At 35.6% G+C, this 24,388-nt stretch overlaps 1 protein-coding gene across 4 annotated transcripts in view; it reads right to left on the reverse strand.

Annotated features, from left to right (window-relative positions):
- The window catches only part of LOC145276758 (proto-oncogene tyrosine-protein kinase receptor Ret-like), a 648,944-nt gene that overhangs the window by 67,812 nt on the left and 556,744 nt on the right, over positions 1-24,388 (reverse strand). For 3 of the 4 annotated variants that reach the window (XM_080128005.1, XM_080128004.1, XM_080128006.1), the window contains 3 exons: positions 22,877-23,005; positions 20,813-20,883; positions 16,290-16,330 (listed from right to left, as the gene is read on the reverse strand). In XM_080128005.1, the coding sequence (XP_079984131.1) occupies positions 16,290-16,330; positions 20,813-20,883; positions 22,877-23,005 (241 nt within the window). Of the gene's footprint in view, positions 1-12,057; positions 12,372-16,289; positions 16,331-20,812; positions 20,884-22,876; positions 23,006-24,388 lie in introns of those variants that run through there. The other variant, XM_080128007.1, reaches the window with a different exon arrangement.

Below are 24,388 nucleotides of genomic sequence, written 5' to 3' on the forward strand. Positions count from 1 at the left end.
GTTCAGGACCTATTAGGTTGGTTTGAACCTTGTCTAGGAGTGAGAGACTAGTAGCAGATGCACCAGCCCAAATATGACAACAATACCCCATACATGGGCGAATGGTGGCCTTATAGAGGTACAGGATACTTTTGGGCGTTAGTAACTTTCTAGCACGGTAGAGAGAACCTACCTTCTTCGCAGCGGTCCTGGCAATGCTCTCAATGTAATTTTCCAACTCATGTTTCCTGTGAACGTTAGGCCGAAGAGTTTTAAAGATTTACTTTCAGATAAAGTGTCTTTGGCCATTGCTATTGGTGGCACAGGTTTCGTGTAGTGATTGAATGAAACAAGTTTAGTATTGGAAGCATTGAATGTGACTATCCATGTTTGTCCCCATTCCACTATAGATTGGAGGTCATCTTCTAGTGTTTCTGCCATTTCTTTAGATATGTGTTCATTTGTTTTCCTGTCGTGTCTGTTATAGAGTGTTGTGTCATCAACAAGTATACCCATCTCACAGACAATGTAATGTAACAAATACTACTATTAAAACTTTAGAAACGAATATTCCGCTATGATCCATACAATGATACTGCATAGGTGTGTGCGTACCTATGTTATCCCGTTTTACGCACATTTATAAAAATATCAAATTCCAAATCCATAAAAAGTGAGATCGCCTGATTATCAAAGATAACGAACTTGATAATTAACTAAAGTACGGCTGTACATATTTGAAAAATGAATTGTTCCTGAAAAATCACGTTTAAAATTACGTGCAAATTCCCGAGTTAGGCAAGAAGATTCCCGAGTTCAACAAGATACATCTGAAGAAGCTCTGAGGTTACACTGACCGAAACCTCATGAAAATAACACTTCAGATGAGAACAGGAGTTAAAAATAAAACAAAATACAAAATAATTTGTTTATGAAAAAAAAAATCTTTGGAATATTTTCCAGTTTTAGCTTCACAAATGAATACCTTACCTAACACATTTCTGCCCTTTCCAACACATTGCAGGATCACTTGATGACAATTTGATTCCCCTAATGTCATTCCTGATGTTATCCTTACATTCATGCAGAGTTTCAGGAAAATGTCAAGGATATTCAATTCTAGAGAACATTAAGGCCAGTAGGCATTAACATTTTTTTCATGTATGTTCTTTTTGGAAACAAATATCCATGGTCTTTGTTTTATATCTATCTATCTATCTATCTATCTATCTATCTAACTAACTATCTATCTATCTATATACCTCAGCAGAGTTTAAAATATCTAAACGAGACAAATTCATTTAAACTCCTGCAAAATAATCTAGTAACATTCCATTCTAGAAAAACAAACTCTTTACATTTGAGAACAAACTTTTCGGGAACTTTACAGCATCTTGCTTCTGAAAATAAACTTTTTAAAGAAATTTAAAACTCCATATGCCAATAAAACTTTTCTTGCCATTAAATGACCCCTAGAGGTTGATATGCCGTTAAGCAAACACACTCATTCACTCTCACTCACTTACTCACTCTCTCTCTCTAACTCAATCTCTCTCTCTCTCTCTCTCTCTCTCTCTCTCTCTCTCTGTATATATTATTAAATATTTTTACGTGCAAAAAAGGTATACCTGTGGATATGCATGTTTCTAGCTTTGAGTAATCAACATAGGTTCGGGCCGAACTTATATATATATATATATATATATATATATATATATATATATATATATATATATATATATATATATATATATATATATATATATATATATATATATAGGTTAGGAGCCTTGACTGCCGTACAAACGGTCGGGTTTCAATCCTGGCTTGAGGTAGTTGCCTGTCTAGCCGCACTGATGAGCTGTGAAACAGCGAAACAGTACTGTATGTGGATGACTATATATATATATATATATATATATATATATATATATATATATATATGAGTTCGGCCCGATATATATATATATATATATATATATATATATATATATATATATATATATATATATATATATATATAATGGAAATTTAATCAACGTTTGGGGATTTTACGGTTAGTGGATATTTTACCTTTCGCCAGACCATCCATTCATGTGAAATTACCTCTTTCTCCCCCTAGTTCCTCTTCTTGACTATTTTTTTTACCAAGTAAGATCTATGACTTACTTGTACTTTCATTAAATACTTTTGCAAGCAAAATCCGATCCAGAATTTTGCTAATCCCTACCCTCTGATGAGAAGGAAAGTATTTCTTCAGAACTCTGCGGATGAAGGACTATCCACTTATTTTGTGCTTCCTTTTTAAAATGAAATATGTCTTAAACTCTTTTTCAGAGAGTTTTTAACATCTTTTATTAACTACTTGTTCTCATATATATATATATATATATATATATATATATATATATATATATATATATATATTGTGTTTATGTTTGTATGTGTGCGTGTTGTAAGAGTTAAAATATAGCCTCATTCAGTGATCGGTTTTGGATCGAGTAATTGACATGATTAGATGTCCATTTAATCTGGTATTTAAAAAAGGTACAAGTTAAATATGTTCGTGCGAACTAAATGGAAGCACATATATTAAAAAATTATTGTCCTGTGTATACTTTAGGATTTACTTTTTACATTTTAAAACCTTAAAACTGTATCGATTAAGTTGACAACAAGATGTACCTAAGAAAAATTGTTAGAAGATACGCTGATATCATGTCTCAAATCAAACAGCGAATTACATTTGGATGGGCAGACTTTTTCCAATGCATACAACATCATGAATAGTAAAAATTCTACTGTGAACATTGGAACATGACCAGTGAATACATCACACTTGTTATAATCTATAGTAACGAAAGAAGGCAATGAATGAAACAATGCAAATAGTATCGCATTATGTCAAGAATATGTTTATATGAAAAAGAAAAGAAACACCAGGATTGAACCGCACACCGGAGTTGGTTGTTTTTGTTTTACAGCATATCAACCCTTTTCAGGTTATTTAATACTGATTCCAGTTATTTTGAAGACAAATTTTTTATAGAATATATTTGCTTTTTTTTCAAGTCATTTTCTATTTAACCTATAGTTGAGACCCTAACAGGTACTACCACTCCGAATCCGAGTGGACCTGGGAGCAATGACAATTAAAGGGTGGCTCCACACTCCCCAAAGACCGACAGCTGGGGCATCACCTCGGATATAGTTTAAGATCATATCCAGAACCGCAAACCGGAATAAATGCTATCATCATCACTATAAAAAAATAAAACAGATGAATAGGTAAACTTTTAATAAATAAAGACAAACGCGGTTATATAAATTGACAGAATGCAATGAAAAAAACCTGGAACTAGGCCACAAACCTGTTAGACAGACGACCTCATCAGTCAACTAGGTTCTATTTTGCCAAGCTTAACGAGGAATAAAACAAGATGATAAGAATTCAGTGATAAACAAAACTGATGATGATGATATTTAATCAAGATGATCGATATTCATGGCATTCTATGCAATAAAACAAACCATCGTACATCGATGAGTTCGCCGAAAATATCAATCTTCGATATTCGGGGTAAATAAAAATGATTCGAGAGAGGTTCATGGCTTCTCCAAGTTGTTGATCCGTCAGAGGATTCAGTTGAAAAGAGTTGGCGGCCGACCTCAAATAGAACTCGAATCCCTATACAAGACGGAAAAATGCTACAGAAAAACCTTGCTTTTAAACTACTGAATCTGTTTAAAAATTCGTCTCTAACTTCTGAAAAGTTTCCTGTACGAATACGACTGACCATCCTTTATATTAAAACATCAGCATCAGACGGAGCACTCATTGCAATCCAACATTCGATCTTGAAGAAGAAGAAGATGAAGAAGAAGAAGAAGAAGAAGAAGAAGAGTGTTGCGTTATGTTCTATTTTCTTACTGATTACAAAATGGGGGATGCATTTGATGGCGACATAAGCTTCAGCCTCTATCCCACTGACGGTTGCATCCCTCTGCCTGTTCTACAAGAACTTTAACGGTAAATACGAACTGCAAGCACTTGTACCCCGTCGGCGTAAATACCCCCGACAAACCCGACAAGCAGCAAAATGCCACCCCTCACGGTAAAGATCCCTAGATGTAAGAAAGCCTTCTACTCTAGTAGTTTCTTCCCCGGACCGCTAGACTTTGGAATCCCCTTCCAGGTTCCTGCTTCCCCAGCTGTTCTGGCATGCAGAAGTTCAAGTGTAACGTGAACAGACATCTTGCTGTCCAACTCCCTACATAGTACCCCTGTAGCTTATGTCCCTGATAGTAGCCCCCTACATCAAAGTGGCAATGTGCCTTGTTTGGGGTGAAAATGTAATAAACAAATTCCATCAGTAAAAGTACAGTCGAAACAAGGAATGTGTTTTATTGCTTGCACTTTATTGTGATAGAATGCCGACATTCGCCTCCGCATATAGAGTCAACTTCCCAGTGGAGGTAGCATAAGATGGAACATCCGTTCGCCTCGATTTCAAGCCTAGTTTTGTGTTTATTGCGCGATTTTCTCTCAATTGTTGACCGTAATTTTGAAGAATTGTTAGTGTTCACAAATCCTACAATCCAACCTATTCTGATACTACCAGATTTGTCTGTGGAAAGATACCGGCTTCTTGACCTAACATCGATGATACTTATTCTTTCCATTTTTAAAAACTCAGTAATGTTCCACAAAATAAAAAAAAAACAATTTTGCTCTTCAAAATAACCAGAACAAATACATTAAATAAATATTTGGAGATATAAATAATTTGAAACATAAAGGCGTTTACCAAATTACTGGATTCGGCATTAAATTGCCCGAAAATTATTGATATGTTGTAAAACAAAATGACTAAACCAATCCAAAAACAAGACATGTGTATATTTCAACTTTCCTCCCGGACTTTAAATTATCAAAATAATCAAGGTCGCATTGAGTAAGCGACTTCTATGTCATACAACTCTTGACCTATGTCATAGTACGAGCTAGATTATAATTCTTATTTACTTGCAGGCTTCTTTTATTACCCCTAGTGGTTGCATTATGAAAAGAGGGAAATGATGAAGAAGAAGAAGAAGAAAAAAAATAAATACGCCAATCCATCCATAAACCACTGAAACCGAACCGACAACTTTTTATTACGTATCGATATTTGTTGAATCGCTTTGACGCATTGATAAATCATTTGTCGTATCGATCTTCAAAATCGAAGGGCGCTTCCGTTTCGCTTTAACGTTTAACATCAAGAACTAATTAATTTGCCTTTGGTGTACCTGACTCCACAACAAAAGGGAGCAGAGTTGTCTGAACAAGTTATGGCGGTCAGAGTAGACAATTGGCCGATTTGAAAGAAAATGGTAACAACATTACTTAAACTGTAAATAATGCTAATAGATTTCGTCACATCGTATGTTTATACGTACGTTATATGTACTAGCATCAGAAAAGAGGAAGGTAATCCGTGGGAAAATGGCATCATGATGAACAAACATGTACTACATTCCCCTATTAGTGGAGTAGGTTATCTGTAAGAATCTTTAACAGTGATACTAGCTACAAAATTGACACAAATGACGTTCAGAAGATACATTTTAAGAAAAGAACGTTAGCCATCAGAAAATTCAAGATGGCTGCCAGTTTTCAAGATGGCTACAGAAGCAAATCTGACAAATTTCAATTTTGGTGTTTGTATCACCAAGTGAAATATTGTTTCAGCAATCTGCCCCACTATATCTAAGGCAATAGTAATGCCCGCAACGATGGTATCAAAGCGTTATTTATCTTTCTTCCACTTCAAGAAAATGTGATGCAAGGATCGGAAAGTGGGAATGAACAACTAGCGTCCCGAGGGCTTACAAAAATGCACGGGCTGCTCTGTTGTCATTCCCCGGTCAATGCACCTCAGGCGATTAGCAATAACCTAACCTTTGAAAAAGAGAAGGCAAAGCCTAGGAGAAATTTACTATGCTAGCAGCATACTGTAGTCAACAGGGGTTTCTCTGTTGACTTTGGTGCCAAAAGAAAATTTCCTTGGCTGGCATTATGACGAATGGGCATATACGATACTAGTCTCGAAAGGAGAATGCAATATACGGGAAAATTATTTTCTGGCAATAGCAAACAAAATACTACACGACAACTCTCCTATACAGCCAAAAATGATAATGTAATTCTTAAGAGGATGCTCTCATGACAATGGAAGAGATAGCACACTACCTACCCACCATAAAATGAGGAGGTAATACTTGGGAGATTGTCTCATGACAATATCACATGTATTGAACATTTAAATATTATAATTTATTCTGAAAAATAAATGAGGTTTCAAGCAGGGAAATAGTGATATAATGGAGAACAATAACGCCTGTTCCGTGAGAAAAATAAGAAAGAGAAAAAACCGTCTCTCACTAGATTGTAAAGTCGATTTTATACTCTCTCAAAGCAAGAAAGGTTGCTCTAAGCAGAACATCTCCATATATGGAAGCGGTACCCTATCTTAGGCTCTAATGTAGTTCTTATAGAAATGAAGGATGGCATCAGGAATCAGGTACGTTCTGGAGCGATAGAATGATCCAACGATTTTTTCTATCGACTTTAGCAACGAATTTGATGTAACTCTCCAATCAAAAAGAATTTGATGAAATTAGTGTTAAAGACTTGTCAAAGCCAGGGACTTTCTCAAGAGTTGAGTTATTCGTTTCAATCGTAGCTAAAATAATATCTGAGCGTTGGAGGTGGAAAAAGAGACACTTTGTTTTCAAGATGTTAAATGTCAGAAGTCACTTTTCTCCATACTTAAGTTTTATCGTATGCCGTCAATACTTCTTTTTGCAGGTTTTTTGTGTTAGAAATATTCCTAGTGTTCTCTCCATCATTGGTATTACAGTAGTATTATCTTGAAATACATTAGCAGAGTTGTAATTGATTCCAGTGCCATTGTTCAGTTACATACATGATAAACCCACTGTGTTCTACTAATCCTTAATGGATTAATTCTTTACCTGAAATATCTATTCTGACTGGATTTATGTTGCCATTTTTGTTTGTTTGCGAAAACCACCTCCTTCTATTACTGGAATGGTCTTTCAACATCTAATATGTGAACTCCAAGAAATATTGGATGGAAAAAAAGCATCAAGTTTCATCAAAATCAAAGCCATCCACGAGAATCTCAAAGTTTTTTTTTTATTTACCCAAAACAAGGGATAATGCCACTTGGACGTAAGGGGCTACTATTTGGGACCATATCTACGGAGGCAATATGCAGGGAGTTGAGCAGCGAGATGGCTGTTCACATTACACTTGAAAAATAAGGGAAGCAGGAAACCGAGAGAGAATTACAATGTCTAGCTGTTCGATGAAAAGAAAGACTATAGAGTTGAAGAACTTCCAGCATCTAGGGATATCTACGGTATAGGGATGAGATTTTGCTGCTGGTTGGGTCAATCAGGGGTATTTATGTCGAGGGGACACAATTGCTACGAATTTATTAGAGCACGTTCCATTATAATATTTGTAAAATAGACACAGAGATGCAACATTGCGGCGATGAGACAGCGATTGAAGTCTGGTTATTAGGATGGGGAATTTTCTTTGAACATTGGCTCAGGGCGACAGACTAGTAGTAGATCTACAAGCCCAGATGTGGCAACAATACTCCATGCGTAAGAGAATGTCGGCTTTGTATAGATATAGGCTACTTTCAGCTATGATTAGCTTTCTAGCACGGTAAGAAGAGCCAATGTTTTGTCGCTATTTTAGCCGTATTAAAACAACATCAGTTGATAGTTTAAGAATTAGTTGCTCATAGGAGAAATAAGACATGCCTCCGATTGAAAGGCGCCAGTTGGGTTTTAATTAATTCTCGGGCTACACAGAGTTTAGTTTGCTTGTAGTTAAGTTGTGGTTTGCTTTCAGTTACAGGCGAATATAAAATACGCTTTATAATGTGTGTACAGGGTGGAACGATAAAATTCTCGCTCTAAAAAAGACGAAATGATTCCATTTTCGTCAAATGAAAACCGTTTTTTTTTTTGTTGCAGACCATCTACTAGTTGGCCAGTTTTGTACAAACTCCAAGAGCGATAGGAACCTTCTATCATGTCTGAAAGTGACGCACGAGATCAGAGATGCATCGTTGTACAACTCATGCTCCTTACTTATCCAAGTTATAACAACAGGACCATTGCCAGCACCCTCAAAATACATCGATGGATTGCCACGAATAACAGGAACATACCCAGGGTGACGAAAAGAAAGTTTCCGGCTACGGTTATGGTCTTTGCTGTAGTTTCAAGTGAGAGCCCCATAATGCCACCTCACATCTTCGAAGTCGGCTAGAAAGTCAATGGCAAAGTGTACCTGGATGTGCCGAAGAGTGTGGTGATCCTCTGGTGCTCTCAGGTGGCCGCTAGCAGAAACTGGGTGTGGCAGCAGGACTCGGCGGCGGCCCACGCCCAAAGAGAACCAGGCTTGGCTTAAGGTAGAGTACTACGACTTTGTGTCCTTCTCTAACTGACCCCCTCCTCCCAATGGACTACTTCGTTTGGTCACACGTCGAGAACATACCCTACATGACCCTCCACAAGACCAAAGCCAGCTTGATCGACGCCATCCGCCTAGTATTTGCTGAAGCTTATGGAAAAGGCATGCTTCCAGTTCATAATCCGTATCTAAACGGTGATGTAGGCTGAAGGAGACTACCTTGAATAGATATCCGCTCTACTACATAAGTAAGTTAACTGAATTGATTTTTCAATTAAAGTTTTGAAATAAAGCTGTAGTGTTGTTTTCTTTCGGGCAAAACTTTTATCGTTCCACCATGCATTACTTATGCCATATATTTATTTGTATAAACATGGAATTTGTTAAGCATAAGGTTATTCATCAGCTATGTTGGTTCTATGGGGAATTGTCGTGGCAGGTCGAAGCTGTTTAGAAGCAACGTAAAATATGCCATCCATTCTAGTAATCGTCTTGTTATGCATGTCAAAGTAGGTGCATTGTTCGCATTCTCTTAAAGTCAGATCGCATATAAAGTTATTCGACATTATCGCAGCTTTGCAATTTTAAATTTCAAAGAATATACCAAGTGCAATAGTCATTAAACGGAAACCCTTACCCGAAGCTTTGCACAGACGAACACACAAACAGCAGAGAAATGGAATCTAGTTTCGTCCCGTGATATTTTCATATCATGGATAACATTTACTTACGTAATTGATATCGGTTGACGGATGTCCGCAATGGACGCAGTAAAAGTGTCGTCGTTGGCAGAGTGACGCGTTGCTCGATTTACCTTGTCCCTCAGGGCGTCTAATAAAGAGACGTGGTAAATAGAGCGCTAAGATATGCCGACCAAATACCAAGAGTCTGGTGTGATGTCAAGTTCATGGCGAATCGTCTTACTTTTCGCAACCAGATAATCTTTGGCGAGGAATACAGAGTGACGCTAATTGTCTTGCATTTCGCAAAAAAGTGAGGTCAATAGAAAGATACACCAACAAAATTGGAATAAACTAATTACGTATTTTCTTCTTTTTTTAGAAGGAATTAACCATTTATCAAGGCCCTATGTCACCTGAGAATAAGGGTTAATGAATGTAAAAAGATTTTGTAGTAATCGTTAATGGGGAAGATTGGGTAGGATTTAGATTATATGTGAAGACGGCTCAACAAGAACTTGTTTACATTAGACTTGAAGGCTACTATGTTGTGATCGGTCGGGAAGCCAGTCGAACAGTTCCACAGGCTAGCATTTCTAGAAGAAAAGATTTGTTCGTTGAATCTACGTTTAGATTCAGTCACAGATAGAGAGTGGGGGAAATTGTTGATAGTGGTTGTAGTGAGTTTTTTTGTGAAAGTTTAGTAAAGGCGGCATAAATTAGAGCTCAGACGAGCAATTGCCATGAAAGTAATTTATTCTATCATTCTTTTTATATTTCAAAGAATATTTTCAAATGAGTTCCTTCCGTGCGTCTAAGAAAACGCACCCTTTTTTCAAGTTCTTTATCATTTTTTTATTTTTTATTTTTATTTTTTTTTTTGCTGGAGATTGAACACCTTACTGGATGCGAGATATTTATCGACTATCTCAGACATTCCAACTAAGATATCATTTTTAAAGATTTTAACCGACCCTTTTAAGTGTAATTGTTGGTATATCTTTTTACACTTGTTCACACGGTATATTCGCCAGATAGTTTTGGAAATTCCTTTTTTTTTTGTAAGTGACGTTGCTCTTATAATTACTGGAATAATTAAAATCATTCTTAGATATCATTTTCTGCATGTTGTGCAGAAGAAGGTGGTAGTTTGTTATTTTCGTCGTCTCATCTTTGTTTAACACAACAACATTGGAGACACAAACTTTTACTAGGGTCGCTTGTTTTTTTACAAGGTAGTCACCACTTATCAAGGCCCGGAAGCCACTCGGGGATAAGGGTTATTGTGTGTACAGTACGTTAGTTTTGGAGATTTGATAAAGTGTCTTACTTAAGGAGGCGGTTCATCAGGAATTTGTTCACATTGGACTTGAAGACATCAAGGTTGTAGTCAGGTGGGAAACAGGCAACCGGAACACAGTTCCACAGGCGTGCACTTCTAAGAAAGAAGCTTTGTTCATGGAATCTACGTTTTGATTTAGGCACAGATAAGGAGTGGGGAAAATGTTTGACAGTTGTTTTAGCTAGGCGGGTGTTTATCGCGAAAGATTGGCGAGGGGGACCAGAGATTGGAGTTCAGACGAGCACCTGCCATGGTAGTAACGATAAATGCGCTTTATGAATGGGACAGATCAAGGGGGGAGGTGGACCATGGTTTCCGATTCCACATATGTTTGAATAACACGAATATCTAAGAGATGATTTTGAATTGACGTTTGTTAGTGTAGTTGAGTCGGAAACAGTGAAAGTAGCAACACGACGGCTTGGTGAGAATTAGAAGAACATTTATATCAAGCAAGGGTTAGTGGTACAGAAAAAAGTTTGTTAATCCGTGGGGGAGTCGGCTCTCTACGACATCCGGGATGGCTCTCATTGGGCGGTTTAGACTTGCTGGTTATATGCCTAATGGAAAAGTCCATCTTAGCGGTTATAAGGATGTTTATGTCTCCACAACAGTTAGTCTCCTCTTGTTTGAAGCTTTTATAAACCTTTTCATTTGTTTTATAACATGGCCTAACACTCATCGTTAAAGTTTACCAACAAATCAGAGTGATCTGAATTCTTACGAAATACTACAGCTCTCTTCGTTCCATATGTAGGTAAAAGTTTGAGTGACACCTAAGAGTCAAATGTAACCCCATACGGAAATCGTTAAACTACAATAATTCCGGGCTCACTATATAAATAAAATGTTTCAAGGCGAGCTATCTGTTAATCTGTACGTCTGTAACAGCGCGAACGCGCGTATGCAAATGCTTACAGAATGCAAAATGACGTCACTGTAAGAAAAAAGACTATAAAAAGGAGAGAACACTTTAGAGAAGACGATCATATGTGAGACGCCAAAGTCGCATGAGGATTTACGCGTGGAGGGAGAATGGGGGAAAAATGTCGTTGTTGCACGAAAACGTGAGCTCGGGTTATTCTTTGTTTCATTTTGTTTGCGACGTAGACTGTTACAACATGTGGGTCCCGTTTGCAAACCTATGTAACGTTACATGTCTATTAGTTTCGTCCTCCACGTTGTTGCATTTGTTTTTCTCTCTAGGATTCTGTATTAGTAATCCGTCGAAAATCGATAACCTTGCTCGCCACAATTGGACGAAGATGCCAGAATTTGAAATCAGTACAGGGTGGAACGATAGATTTGTCACCATGAAAAAAAGAACAACACTATAGCTTTATTTTAAAACTTTTATTGAAAAAATCAATTCAGGTAACGTGATTATGTAGTAGAGCTGACATCTATTCAATGTAGCAACCTTCTGAAGCCAAGCCCGGGTCTCTTTAGACTTATGGGACAGCGCTAAGTCAAGCTGCCGCACCCAGGGTGAGCCAGTAGCAACCTGATTGCACCCAGGGATCACCACAATCTTCAACACATTTTAACTTTGGTGTGGACTTTCAAGCCACTCCAAGATGGGAAGTGGCATGATGTTGCCTTCACTTGAAACCACACCAAACACCATAACCGTGGCCGGAAACTTTTCATCAACCTGGGCGCGTCCCTGTTATTTGTGTTAACGCAGCGATGCAATTTGAGGGTGTTGGCAATAGTACTGTTGTCATAACTTGGATCGGTAGAGAGCATGAGTTGTACAGTGGCTCATCTCCGATCTCGCTCGTTGAACATTGTGCCACTTTCAGACATGATAGAAGGCTCCTATCGCTTTTGGGATGTGTACACAACCGGCCAACTACTAGATGGTCTGCAACAAAAAAAGAAAATTGAAATCGAATCATGTCATCATTTCCTTGAGCGACAGTTTTATTTTTCCACGCTGTATTCTCTTAGCTAACGAGGTTCCTGATGAAGGTATATCCTCGATCTACATATCCGTCTGCAGATTCTTATTGACGTGTATAGAAACTTTCATTAAATGTTGATAGTTTTTCATAGCCATAAGCACAAAACTGTTGTACATACCACTTTAATCTCCTCAGCATACCTCTCATCTCGTAGTACGATAGCGATCATCGATTTTAAACAATCCCCTAATAAGAGACCTACTAATTCCAGAAATTAAATAACAATTTTTTTCACAAGCTAGTCACAATATTATTAAGGCCCGGAAGCCACTCGGGGATAAGGGTTATTTCGTGTACAGTAATCAATGGGATAGTATCGTAGTAATCGTTAGTACTGGAGATTTGATAAAGTGTCGTACTTCAGGGGGCGGTTTATCAGGAATTTGTTTATGTTGGACTTGAAGACATCAAGGTTGTAGTCAGGTGGGAAACAGGCAAACGGAAGAGAATTTCAAAGGTGTGCACTTCTTAGAAAGAAGCTTTGTTCATGGAATCTACGTTTTGATTTAGGCACAGATGGTGTGGGGAAAATTATTAACAGTGGTTTCAGCTAGACGGGTGTTTATCGTGAAAGATTGGCGAGGGGGACCAGAGATTGGAGCTCAGACGAGCACTTGCCATGGAAATAACGATAAAACAAAGACAGGCTCGCAACATCTGTTCTGTGGGAGAGAGGTTGCAGGGAAGAGAAAAGGACACCCCCCACTAAGCTACAAAGTCTATTTTGTACTCTGTTAAGGCAGGATAGGCTGATTCTAGCAGCTCCTGCCCAGATGTGGTAACAGTACTCCATTCATGGGTATATTTGGCTTTTATATAGATAAAAAATTACATCTACAGGAGCGGTAGAAGAATCCCATCATTTTTCCAGCGACCTTGGCAACAGATTTGATGTACATGTTCCATTTTGGATCAGTAGACTTGGCTGTTATTTATTGGCCTAAGCTTTCGAAATAATGTTATATTCTTATCCTCGCTATTTCCCTATCTTTGGTTTTCATGGTTATTTTTCTTTTCTCGCGGCGACTTCATTTTCCTCTTGGCAAGTTTATTTATTTATTTATTCTTTACTTATGTTACTTAGACATTTATTTTTAATTTTGTTCATTGCTTTTTTCCGTTCATTTATTTTTAGTTTTCAAATTATTTATTTATTCATTTGTTTGTTTATTTATAAGAAATATGTCTATATGGTCAAATTAACAGGTAATTGAGCAGATATATACGCACATTTATATGATTTTAATAAAGATGGTATACCGGCAGTTATATTTCCCGTTCTGCCGCTGTGACAGGGGTAATTATCGTGGCAAAGTTTTTATATCTATATATAACTTATATTTCGATGGTTGTCATTTTTTTCATTCGGGTTGTTTATCCTTTCTGCAATACTAGAATATTATATATTTGATAAGTTAATAGGATTACTTTCAGAGATAGGTTATTTAGACGATACACGTGAAAAGAAGTGCATGATAGTATATAGTTATCTATATTTGTGGAATATTCCGTTCCTAGAATTAGAGTGCTTAGTTATCGTTTGTGGTTAATTATATGTTTTGTATTCTAATGCGACGCTGCTTTACGATAATACTTCTTGTAGCTAGACTCATATATTATTTTAGTTAATCGTTTTCGAGTGTTTAATTAATAATTATGCAAAGTGTACTCACTTTTATCCGGCTGGTGACAATTATGTTTCTGTTCAGTATTAAACAGTGACGCTTGAGATGATGTGGAAGGGTAACGAGAGGATGACTCCTTCATTAGTTTAGCTAACTTATTTATGCTAGCCTTTTCTTCTCCATATGTCCCTTCATAAAACCCCTGCTGCTCACATTCACAACGTATACCATTTTTCCAGAACGTAAGCCACACCCAAATATCTTATAAAACTAATGTACTCTTTAGTCCTGTTTAAATATCGATTCTTTTTTGGACTGGTGAGGTGCTATACTTGAATTGGGATTCCATTGAATCATGTATGCACATATGTAACCAATAATGTTTGTGTAACAAACAGATTATATATCAGCTCTGTTCTGCATTGAGCACTCTTTAATAATCACGTGAGTTGCATTGGATTTAATTCTAGAAAACCAATCGATACAGCCATTACATACACATACATACATACATACATACTTACATATATATATATATGTTGAGAGAGAGAGAGAGAGAGAGAGAGAGAGAGAGCGCAGTGTGTGTGTGTATTTGGATGGATAGGATTCCGTTCTAAACACATACACCGATCATTATAAGTTTTGGAGCACAGCTTTTGTAATTCGATTTATGAAAATTAGAATCAAGATATAATAAAAATGAACCCTATATTTAGAATCCCCATTCTAAATTTATATTACAATTCGATTTTTATCGGAAAAAAATTGGTTGAAATTTTAAGAAGAAATTTAAATTAAAAAGTATTTCTTAATTTGTATCGATTGGCTATAGAACAAAATCAATACAATTTTTTATATATCTCAATCTTTACATGCGAAAGTGTGCCTATGTTATGCTGCATATTTTCCGTTTGATTTTCTTAAATTAATCAATAATTCATTCCTAACGATATTTTAAAAAAGGTGCCACTCTGTTTCTTATAATTTTATTAAATTCATTATTTAATAATCAACCGATATCGTAATAGTTAAATATAAGTTTCAAGATTCTAAAATAATACAAAGAAATTGAATGTTTGGGAATATGTTTTAATTTGTTAAAATTTACCAAAAGTTAGAGTGATCAGAATTTTTATGAAAACTTTCAACCACCTTAATATAAGCTTTGCGTAAAACTAAATTAAACTAAATGCAACCAACATTTGGGTTCATTATACCAATCTATGTGTTAAACATTTGTTTGTTGTTTTATAAGTTTAAAGCTTCCCCTGTACATAAATAAATCTATATACCTAATTTATATAACAACATATTTTTTGCAATATTTTTTTGAGATTAGATGTGAATGCTGACTAATCGGACTATTAATCTCATATTGGGTTTTAGCACAACGTTTCGGTCGCTGTAGCCTGCGACCTTCTTCGGGCGTTGAAAACATACTTCCTTTTCTCTACTAAGGAAAAGAGGGTTACCTTTGCATTACAAGAATTCGAACCGTGAGTTTGAGGGAAGATTGAACATTCTTTATGATCTACGAACTCACCTTCAAACACGCGGTTCGAATTCTTGTAATGCAGAGCCAACCCTCTTTTCCGTAGTAGAGAAAAAGAAGCATGTTTTCAACACCCGAAGAAGGTCGCAGGTTGCAACGACCGACACGGTGTGCTAAAAACACCAAAGATGAGAATAATAGTCCGATTAATCGACATAACGCAATCAATGTATTTATTTATACATATTAATAAATAAACAATATATTTATTTATACATATTAATAAATAATTTTAAATAGATAGACACGTGTTTCTGACACATTCTTATCACTGTAGGAAGTGATAATTATTGCCAGTTCACCGATATGAACCTAGTCATAAATTTGTAGGCCGGCATTCAACCCCCAGACTACCCGGAATTAGCAAATGTAAAAGTATTATATTTAATTAAGACTGATTAATCCCGCATGAACAGTAAAAAGTCAGATAGTATTCAGCGACAGACGTCAGAGTATTGCTTTGCGCTCAGTATATCCGTTTATTCTTAATTGTCTAAAAAAGTGTTCGCCTGTTTTTTAACGAAGCCTAATAACAATAATTTATTGAAAAATAAATAATAATAATTATGTTTACACATACAGATATAATTAGAAATATACAATAAACAGTGGACACATATTTTAAAGTAAGTACAACTTACCAAAAGTGACAATTTCCCAAAGTACGACCGCAAATGACCATCTGAAAATACAGAAATGTTTTAACGAAATAATAAAATGCTAAAGTAATTTATCATCTCATTGACTTTTACGTTTACACCTCTGAGCGCAGAATGTTATTTTTGTTTTTTGTTTTTTGTAGAAAAATTATTTTCTGGACGAATTTTTATTAAGAGAATTGTGCACAAGATAAACAAAGATTGTGTAAGTGCCATTTTCAACTTGTCTCTCCAACTGGCTTTAAAGGCATGGGGTATTGTGTTGAGTAGATGTTATTGGGTCCTGGCTGGTGCAGTTGTCTCGGGAAAACTAGTTTTGTTGACATGTTCTTATGAAAGTTTTCAAATTCGTACTGGCTTACCATTTTCATATAGACGTGTTGCTTCTTGGAGTTTAAAACGATTTACATTGGTTGTAAAATATTTTTAGTTTACACGTTCCTGTAACAACCAACTTGATGAAGAGAATGAACATCAACTAAACTAGAAAAGAAAAAGGGTAACAGTGAAAGCCGTTTGCTTTTAAGCATTCGTTGGAACCGTTTGCGGATTCAATCGCCACACATTATCTGAGCAATTAATGTTTTTATAGAAAAATTCTGTTTTTAAACCTATTTTTAAAATGATCTCTTTTTTTAAATCTAAATCTATGTGATGGTGGCCATGTTGAATCTGTAATGAAGTTGCTTATCTGCTGATTGAAAATTGTCATTCTCTCATGCATATATTTGTCAATTGTTGAATCTATAGTGTATATTTTACTGTGGTTTCTTATATTGTAAATAAAACCAGTTCTGCATTAGAGGTGGTAGACATCTCGCAATTTTGCAACATCTCCGCTAAGAAGATTAAACAAAATCGATTCAAATATATTTAAATTTAAAACAGTATCCAAGTTAAAATTATATCAGTTTTTTTTTTCTTTAATAAAGCTGTCTATTTACCTTTAAAAATATGAAATAGCTTTCGTGTCGATCAGGGCTTTCTCAAGTGATTTCTTTATATTAATGCGTTTTTCTATTTTAAGATGTAATAATCTTTCTAGGTATTAGTCAGTAAAGATGTTAAATAAACAGCTTTTAAGTCTTTTCAAGTGCAACACACAGCTTACGTGGCACCGTTATAAGAAATAGGGTAGAAATTTTAAAAATATTGTTATGAATATCTATTTTTTAAAGAAAGTTAAACAATATAAGTTTATTGATTTATTTATTGCGGACTATTATCCTAATCTTTCTAAGTTGTTGTTTCACGACGTTTCGGCCAACTATTCCTCCAGCCTCCGGCAGGTGGTTACCGCGACGGGATAGAATGAGGATTGTCTTAAGATAGAGGTTTCAATCCTACCCAAAGCAAGCCAGAAGCTTACTTGGCCAAAATCTGGTGAGACAACAACAACTATGGAAGGCAGTAAGTGCTGAGGATGTAATTGGGAGATTCGGAGTTCCTATCCCGTCGCGGTTACCACCTGACGAAAACCAGAGTAATAGTTGACCGAAACGTCGTGAAAAAACAACTAAGAAAGATGAGGATAATAGGTAACAATAAATAAATTAATAAATATAATACTCATCGCAATAATGAATTCCAATTAAATAATATATATATATATATATATATATATATATATATATATATAAAAGTGAACGTGTCTGTCTGTCTGTGTGTCTGTGTGTCTGTCTGTCTGTGTACATTTCCCTACGCAATAACTCTGTCAATTTTTAGTCTATAGACTCGAAATTTGAAACACCGGGTACTGAGATTTGGGAAAATCGATGTGACGGGTGTCAGCCAGAAATTTGGCTGTTAAGGGGTCAAATTTCAACGATTTGACCTTTAAGAACTCTACCAAACTCCTCCGACAATTTTGGGTCTAGACACTTGAAATTTTAGATATAGGTTCCTTGAACCTGGATCTAACTTAATAAAGTGATTTGAGCCCGAAACTATAAATTTTAAGGGGTCATAATAGGGGTCAAAGTTTTAAAAAATTACCCAAATTTTTTTTTTTTTTGCTTTTTTTGCACAGCATACACCTCCAAACACCCGAGCAACGCCGGGCACCCCTGCTAGTATATATATTTATTTTCCTTTATAGATAAAACAATTGTATCGTTTGGTTGGCTTTCGTAAATTAATCAATATTCATTCCTAACGATATTTAAAAAAAAGGTGCCACTCTGTTTCTTATAATATTATTAAATTCCTTATTTAATAATCAGCCAATATCGTAATAGTTACATATAAGTTTCAACATTCTAAAATAATACAAATATATAAATTATGAATAATACTAAAGTATAAGTCACGTAGATAAGAAAATATCGCACAATCTATATAATAGTAGGTTAAGGAAGTTCACTTTTGTACGTACGTACTTTACACACATTTGATAAAATAATCAGATGTCCCGAAGGAAAATAATTCCGACGTCATCCATTTTGAAATGATTTGTTCCCAAATCAAACTGCCGTGAAACAATACACTCTTACATAAATGCATTTCAAAGAATCACATTCGTTTTTATTGATTTGATAAATATTTAACTGATAATTATTTATATGGAAAGAACGCAGATAATAATGGCATTTTAGCTACAGGAAGAAAGAAGAGGGATATTTATTATATTTATTTAAAGAATATTTAGCTGAGAATGACGAATGCTATTAATAAACAAGAAAGTTTCATCTCTTGACCAGGACCGGCATTTATTTTTTCAAAAGTGACATTATTATCAAGAAAAAAATTATAGAATTCGTATCGAATACAATGAAGAGTTGTATACGTGGCCGTGCCAGTTTAGTAATATTGTGTGGAAAAAGGGTTGGAGATACCATGTGATTCTTGTTGAGGTTAGTTATCATGGATTTCTAGGGACACTCAGTCATTTTGCTACTTTAAAAAATTGGAATCACGGATCGCAATCTGAAAATTGCCTCTGATCGTCTTATGAACATATCTCAATCTGCATCAAGTTGGATTTGGTAGAGAACGAAATTTTTCTACATAAAGGAACGATATGATTTTTCTTTGTTGCCTTGTATTTGTATATTTGTTTTTCTACTGTTCCCAGTGGAAGCTTCTTGATAGCAGCAGCAGTGGCAGGATCACCTTCAGCCACCGAAACTGTGTTTTCAACATGGTTGGCAGCTGATGGGGGCGGAGTATCGCACGTGCTTTCATATGTTGCATGAGGGGAAAAATGATATTAAACTCATCATCATATCATATCGTATGAATCCTATGATTCTATTGTTGACATTAGCTTCCCCGATACATTTTTAGTTAGATTCTTTCTAGAAAGGTACTTGCGGTAAGCACAACGTGAATGCTATCAACATCCTGAGTGAAGGTGATTTTTGAAACGAACTGTATTCGAACACAGAGCACAGAAGTTTTCATTCATTTATTAAACTAAAGGAACGCTAATCATAGTTTGGACCAGTCGGAATACTGTTCTTATCTTCATTGACATTCTCACAAGCTTTCAGCCGATATAACTAGCGAATACGGCATAATCACGTTTACGCACCGGTTCCCGCCAGATCACTAAAGTTAAGCAAAGATGAGCCTGGCCAGTACCAGATGGGTGACTATTTATGAATACTAGGCGTTTTATAGGGTGGCGGAACATGACTAATGTAAAGAAAAGAGTAAATTGCCTCGTATCTAGCGCTAGTCTGTGCGAGACCTTTGGGCAAGTTTGCGACTCCACTTCAGCCATCGATTTGTGTTACATGAGGTCATGGAAAGCAGGTGACTGATGTAACACGGAAGCAATCAGGAATAATTCTGTTTATGATTTCGTATCTCATTATGCTGGAAAAGAAGCTCCCTTTGTGTACAATGATCAGGACAATCGCCCAGTATGGTCACTGCTCGGGCAGAAAGAAACTGTAATCTAATGTCCGTACAACTGCAAATGAATCTATGACAATACACCAAACACTTTCGAAGAAATAGCGTGATTACTGTTCTGAATAATGAGCAACAATGAATTCATTAATGCATCGAGAGGGAGAGACAGATGGAGAGTCATAGCTATCAATGCCTGTACGAGGCAGGATATCACTTAAATGAATGAATGAACCCCGGATCTTATTTAAGTGCGTCCGCATGGAAACGTGGCGAAACGGATATAAGTGTTAAGTTAAATAAGTTCTAAACAATAGTCTTCTAAGTGTTGAAGATTACATCTTCAGAGCAGGCGATACTAAAAATACAATGAGGAATTAATCGACACATTTTTTGCGATTATTAACGATGTAAATATAGCAAGGTATATCCGTAGATTAAATAATGGGTTTTATTCGAAATTCCATAAAGATTCCCGAGTTTAATATGCAGATTTCCCAGTTCGACAAGATGCGTTTGAAAAGGCTGAGGCTACATCGACTAACAAGTTGTAAGAATAACATCCAAGATGGAAACAGCAGTCTAAATGATCCAAATTATTAATTCTCATTTAAAAAAAAAATCCTGAGAAATAATATTAAAATACTCACACATCGCTTTTAGTAGTAATCATTTGTGACCATATAATGTTTGGATCCATCCATTTTATTGAAGCAAAACTCTGAAAAGGTAAGAAAAAAATTAGTATGTAATGAATTAACGACTCATACAACACATAATAAAAGTTTAGAGTTGAAACGATGAATATTCAAAGATATTCATTATTCGCGAATCTCCAACACGAAGCTCTTTACCTGAAACAATACACTAAAATATGTGCTGCTGTTTTAGAGCACATATATAATGTTCTCCTATTGTGACATAAAGAAAGCGGTGCTTGAATAAACATATTTGAGTTACACCTAGGGGTTAGGGATGACTTCTAGACGGAAGTCTTAAAACCATATGACTTTAGGTTGGGTATTTTCTGTCCCTTAGAATGGTGATACTTCCAGAGCGAACGACGTGTATAGAGCGCTGCCCCTAATGGGGAAGGGGTATTTAACTAGACATTGAGAGACTATGTATCCGTCTATTTGTCTGTCTATCTGTTTCTCGCAAATGTTTTGAACTTTATCTTTCTTTCGTAACAATCTGTCAGACAAGCTCTTGTACCCCCTCGACGTAAACACTCCCGACAAAATCGACAAGCTGCCAAGTCCCACCCCATACACAGTAGAGATCCCTAGTTGTAAGACGGCCTTCTAGTCTAATAGTTTTTTCTCCCAGAACTGCTAGACTCTGGAACTCCTTTCAGGTTTCAGGTTTTCTCAATTGTACTGATATGCAGAAGTTCAAGTGTAATGTGAACAGACATATTGCTGCTCGACTCCTTACATAGTATCCCTGCAACTACTGTTCTTGATAGTAACCCGCTACGTCAAAATGGAATTTAAAAAAATCGATAACGTTGCTTACAACTGAGCAGAGATAAAAGAAACGTTAAACAATATTTTCTTTATTGACAAGCTCATTGGTGAGGGTCGATTATTGACCTACACAGTTGTGTACAGCTGCGCATAGACGTGTATGAACACTTTCATTAAATGTTGATATTTTCGCATTGTCATAAGCATAAAAGCAAAGGCGTAGCAATCCAAGCCTCCGTGCATTTTTGAACCTGTCCCCTCGGAAAAGTTGACACAATTTTTTCTCTTATTTAAAGCGCCAGTAGGGCAGCCAGAAATAGGCATACAGGGATTTATCTTTGTCGGCTAATGGGGAGATTATTTATAACTTGCGCATCGATTTTGTCTGTCGTTTCACAATAATGCCTCAAAGTTTATCTACCTGTCGGGGAATTTTGCGGGGTTGGATTCGTTTCGTTTCGTTCCTTTAGTTCAAAATGTTTACTAATTTATTTTAATTTGATGAAACTTCCCATATCTTTTCGTTTCGTTAGTTTTTCGTGTTGCTTCATAAAACTATAAATATTAAATTACAACCAGAATTTGGCAACATGTACCGAGGTTTAACTATGAAACATGAAAAGTAATAAATAAGGCAACCTACAAGTTTCATTTTTTAATCAGGTTGAGTCATTCCAGAAAGTAATTATATGAAAACCATAAATCAATCAAAATATTTAAATTTCACATTATAAAAACATTCTATGTGCAGTCATTGCGATTTTTAGGTTGCCCTAATTTTAATAATAAAAAAAAAAACAGACGAAATAAAACGCAACATTACTAAAACGAAACGAAACGAACGAAACATTATAATTTAAAAAAAGCGCTATGTTTAATACTTCAGTCTTCTCGTTATGTTTCTCGCTCGGTTGCACGATATAAATCTACGGATTTTCAGCAGGTATGGCAGGATTTATTCAAGTAGAATCCATGTAATATTTGTATATTTTCCATACCGTTGCGTATGGGAAAATCTCAGTGACACTTAGGGGTCAGAGGTGATACCAGTACAGAAATTAGTAACCACGTGACTTTCAGCTGGGGATTTCCTATGTCACGGACTTCACAACTATTATCGTCATCATTATCATCATTTTAATAATAATGATAATAATAATAGTATTAGTTGTAGTAGTTACAGTATAATTTCATTGTTTATAACAGGAAATAAAATAAATATGAAATACTGCGACTGCTACTTACCTTATAATTCTTTCCCGTAATTGTCGCTAATTGTAAAGCCAGCACGTCTGGCGGTCGAAAATTGAAGATCTTTATAACACCTCCGCTACTCACTAAAATGTTTTTGGCAGACAAATCTCCGTGAACGAGCTGCAAGGGAAAATTAAAACGAGTAATGATTATCTCCCCTTTGCTTTCGATTTTTGCATGTTAATATTTTTAATTTTCATACTAATGCTGAGTTAATAAACATTGGCTTCACTAAGACATTTCTTCCTATTTACAATGCCTCCCCACGGGACAGAGTTCTACACCAGGGTCAGTTTTTAATGTGGAGAAACGGAACAAAAATTAAAAATTGTCTCAGTCGTGGAGGAGAAATCCTCCACTGACAGAGAACAAGAAATTGAAGTGCAGCATCTAAAGAACAGATACTACACTGTGATCTCGGCCCAAAAGACATTTGTTAATCATACAAAATGCATGCTAACTCATCAGTTTTCAGACTGAGTTATGTTTGAAAAAAGAAAGCCATTTTTATTATGTAGTGTGGTGTCTGGCTTTACTAGAGTCGTTTTTTTACCAACCATCGCAATATATATACACACACACACAAATATATATATATATACTAGACCACCCGTGACCCGTTGGGTCAGTACGTTATATTAGCTATGGAATTCATGTATGAGCGTGACACTTGTGGCATAAAGAAAATAGTTTTTTTTTACATAACAGAAGCATTTCTATGAAAGTATATTAAAATGAAAAAAGAATATAGATAGATTTCTATGAGTCGTTCTGTTTATTATAATTGTTATTTTTTTTTAAATTACAGTTACTGAATTATAAGTGGTTGGTCATACTTATAGGTAAATATGCACTGAACAGGTATCATAATCCTTATTATAGTTAAATTCAAATTTTGATATATCATCTTTTAAATGAAATTGTTAGTTGAAAGTACAGAATAATAAAAAAAACACTCTCCACATGTTAATAATGGCTTTTTAAATAGAAAATGAAAATAAAATGTAACTTTTTTCATTTTATTTAAGCAAACATTCAGTACCCATTGTGTAAAGGAAAACACTATTTAATGTAATAGAAATGTGTGCATTTACCGATTCAGCTTTCCGTTTGGAAATGTAAGCAGAAATGTAAGCAGACGACTTTAAAAAACATGGGAAGAAGAAAAAGAAATTTTTTTGTAATAACGCCCTCTAGTAAAAAGGTCTGCATTAGTTAAGGGGGAAAACTCTATCCAGTTTTACATCGCTCCCTTTTTCTCGCGTACGTAACGAAAACAGAGGGAGTAGGAGTGTTGAAATCTATTAGAGGGAAAGTGAGAGGTGTTTTCTTTCCATAAATTGTATAAGGTAATATTTCATATTATTAATAGATTCATAGATAAATAGATTTAATAATATATATTATAATTATCTATGAATCTATGTATTATTTGTATATATAAATAACTATTTGATCAAATTAAATGAAATTGTTTGCATTAAAAGCGATATAAAAATTCCG

The sequence above is a fragment of the Euprymna scolopes genome, chromosome 5 (genome assembly GCF_053919585.1).
Source record: "Euprymna scolopes isolate OS-2025 chromosome 5, ASM5391958v1, whole genome shotgun sequence".
Lineage (NCBI taxonomy): Eukaryota > Metazoa > Mollusca > Cephalopoda > Sepiida > Sepiolidae > Euprymna > Euprymna scolopes.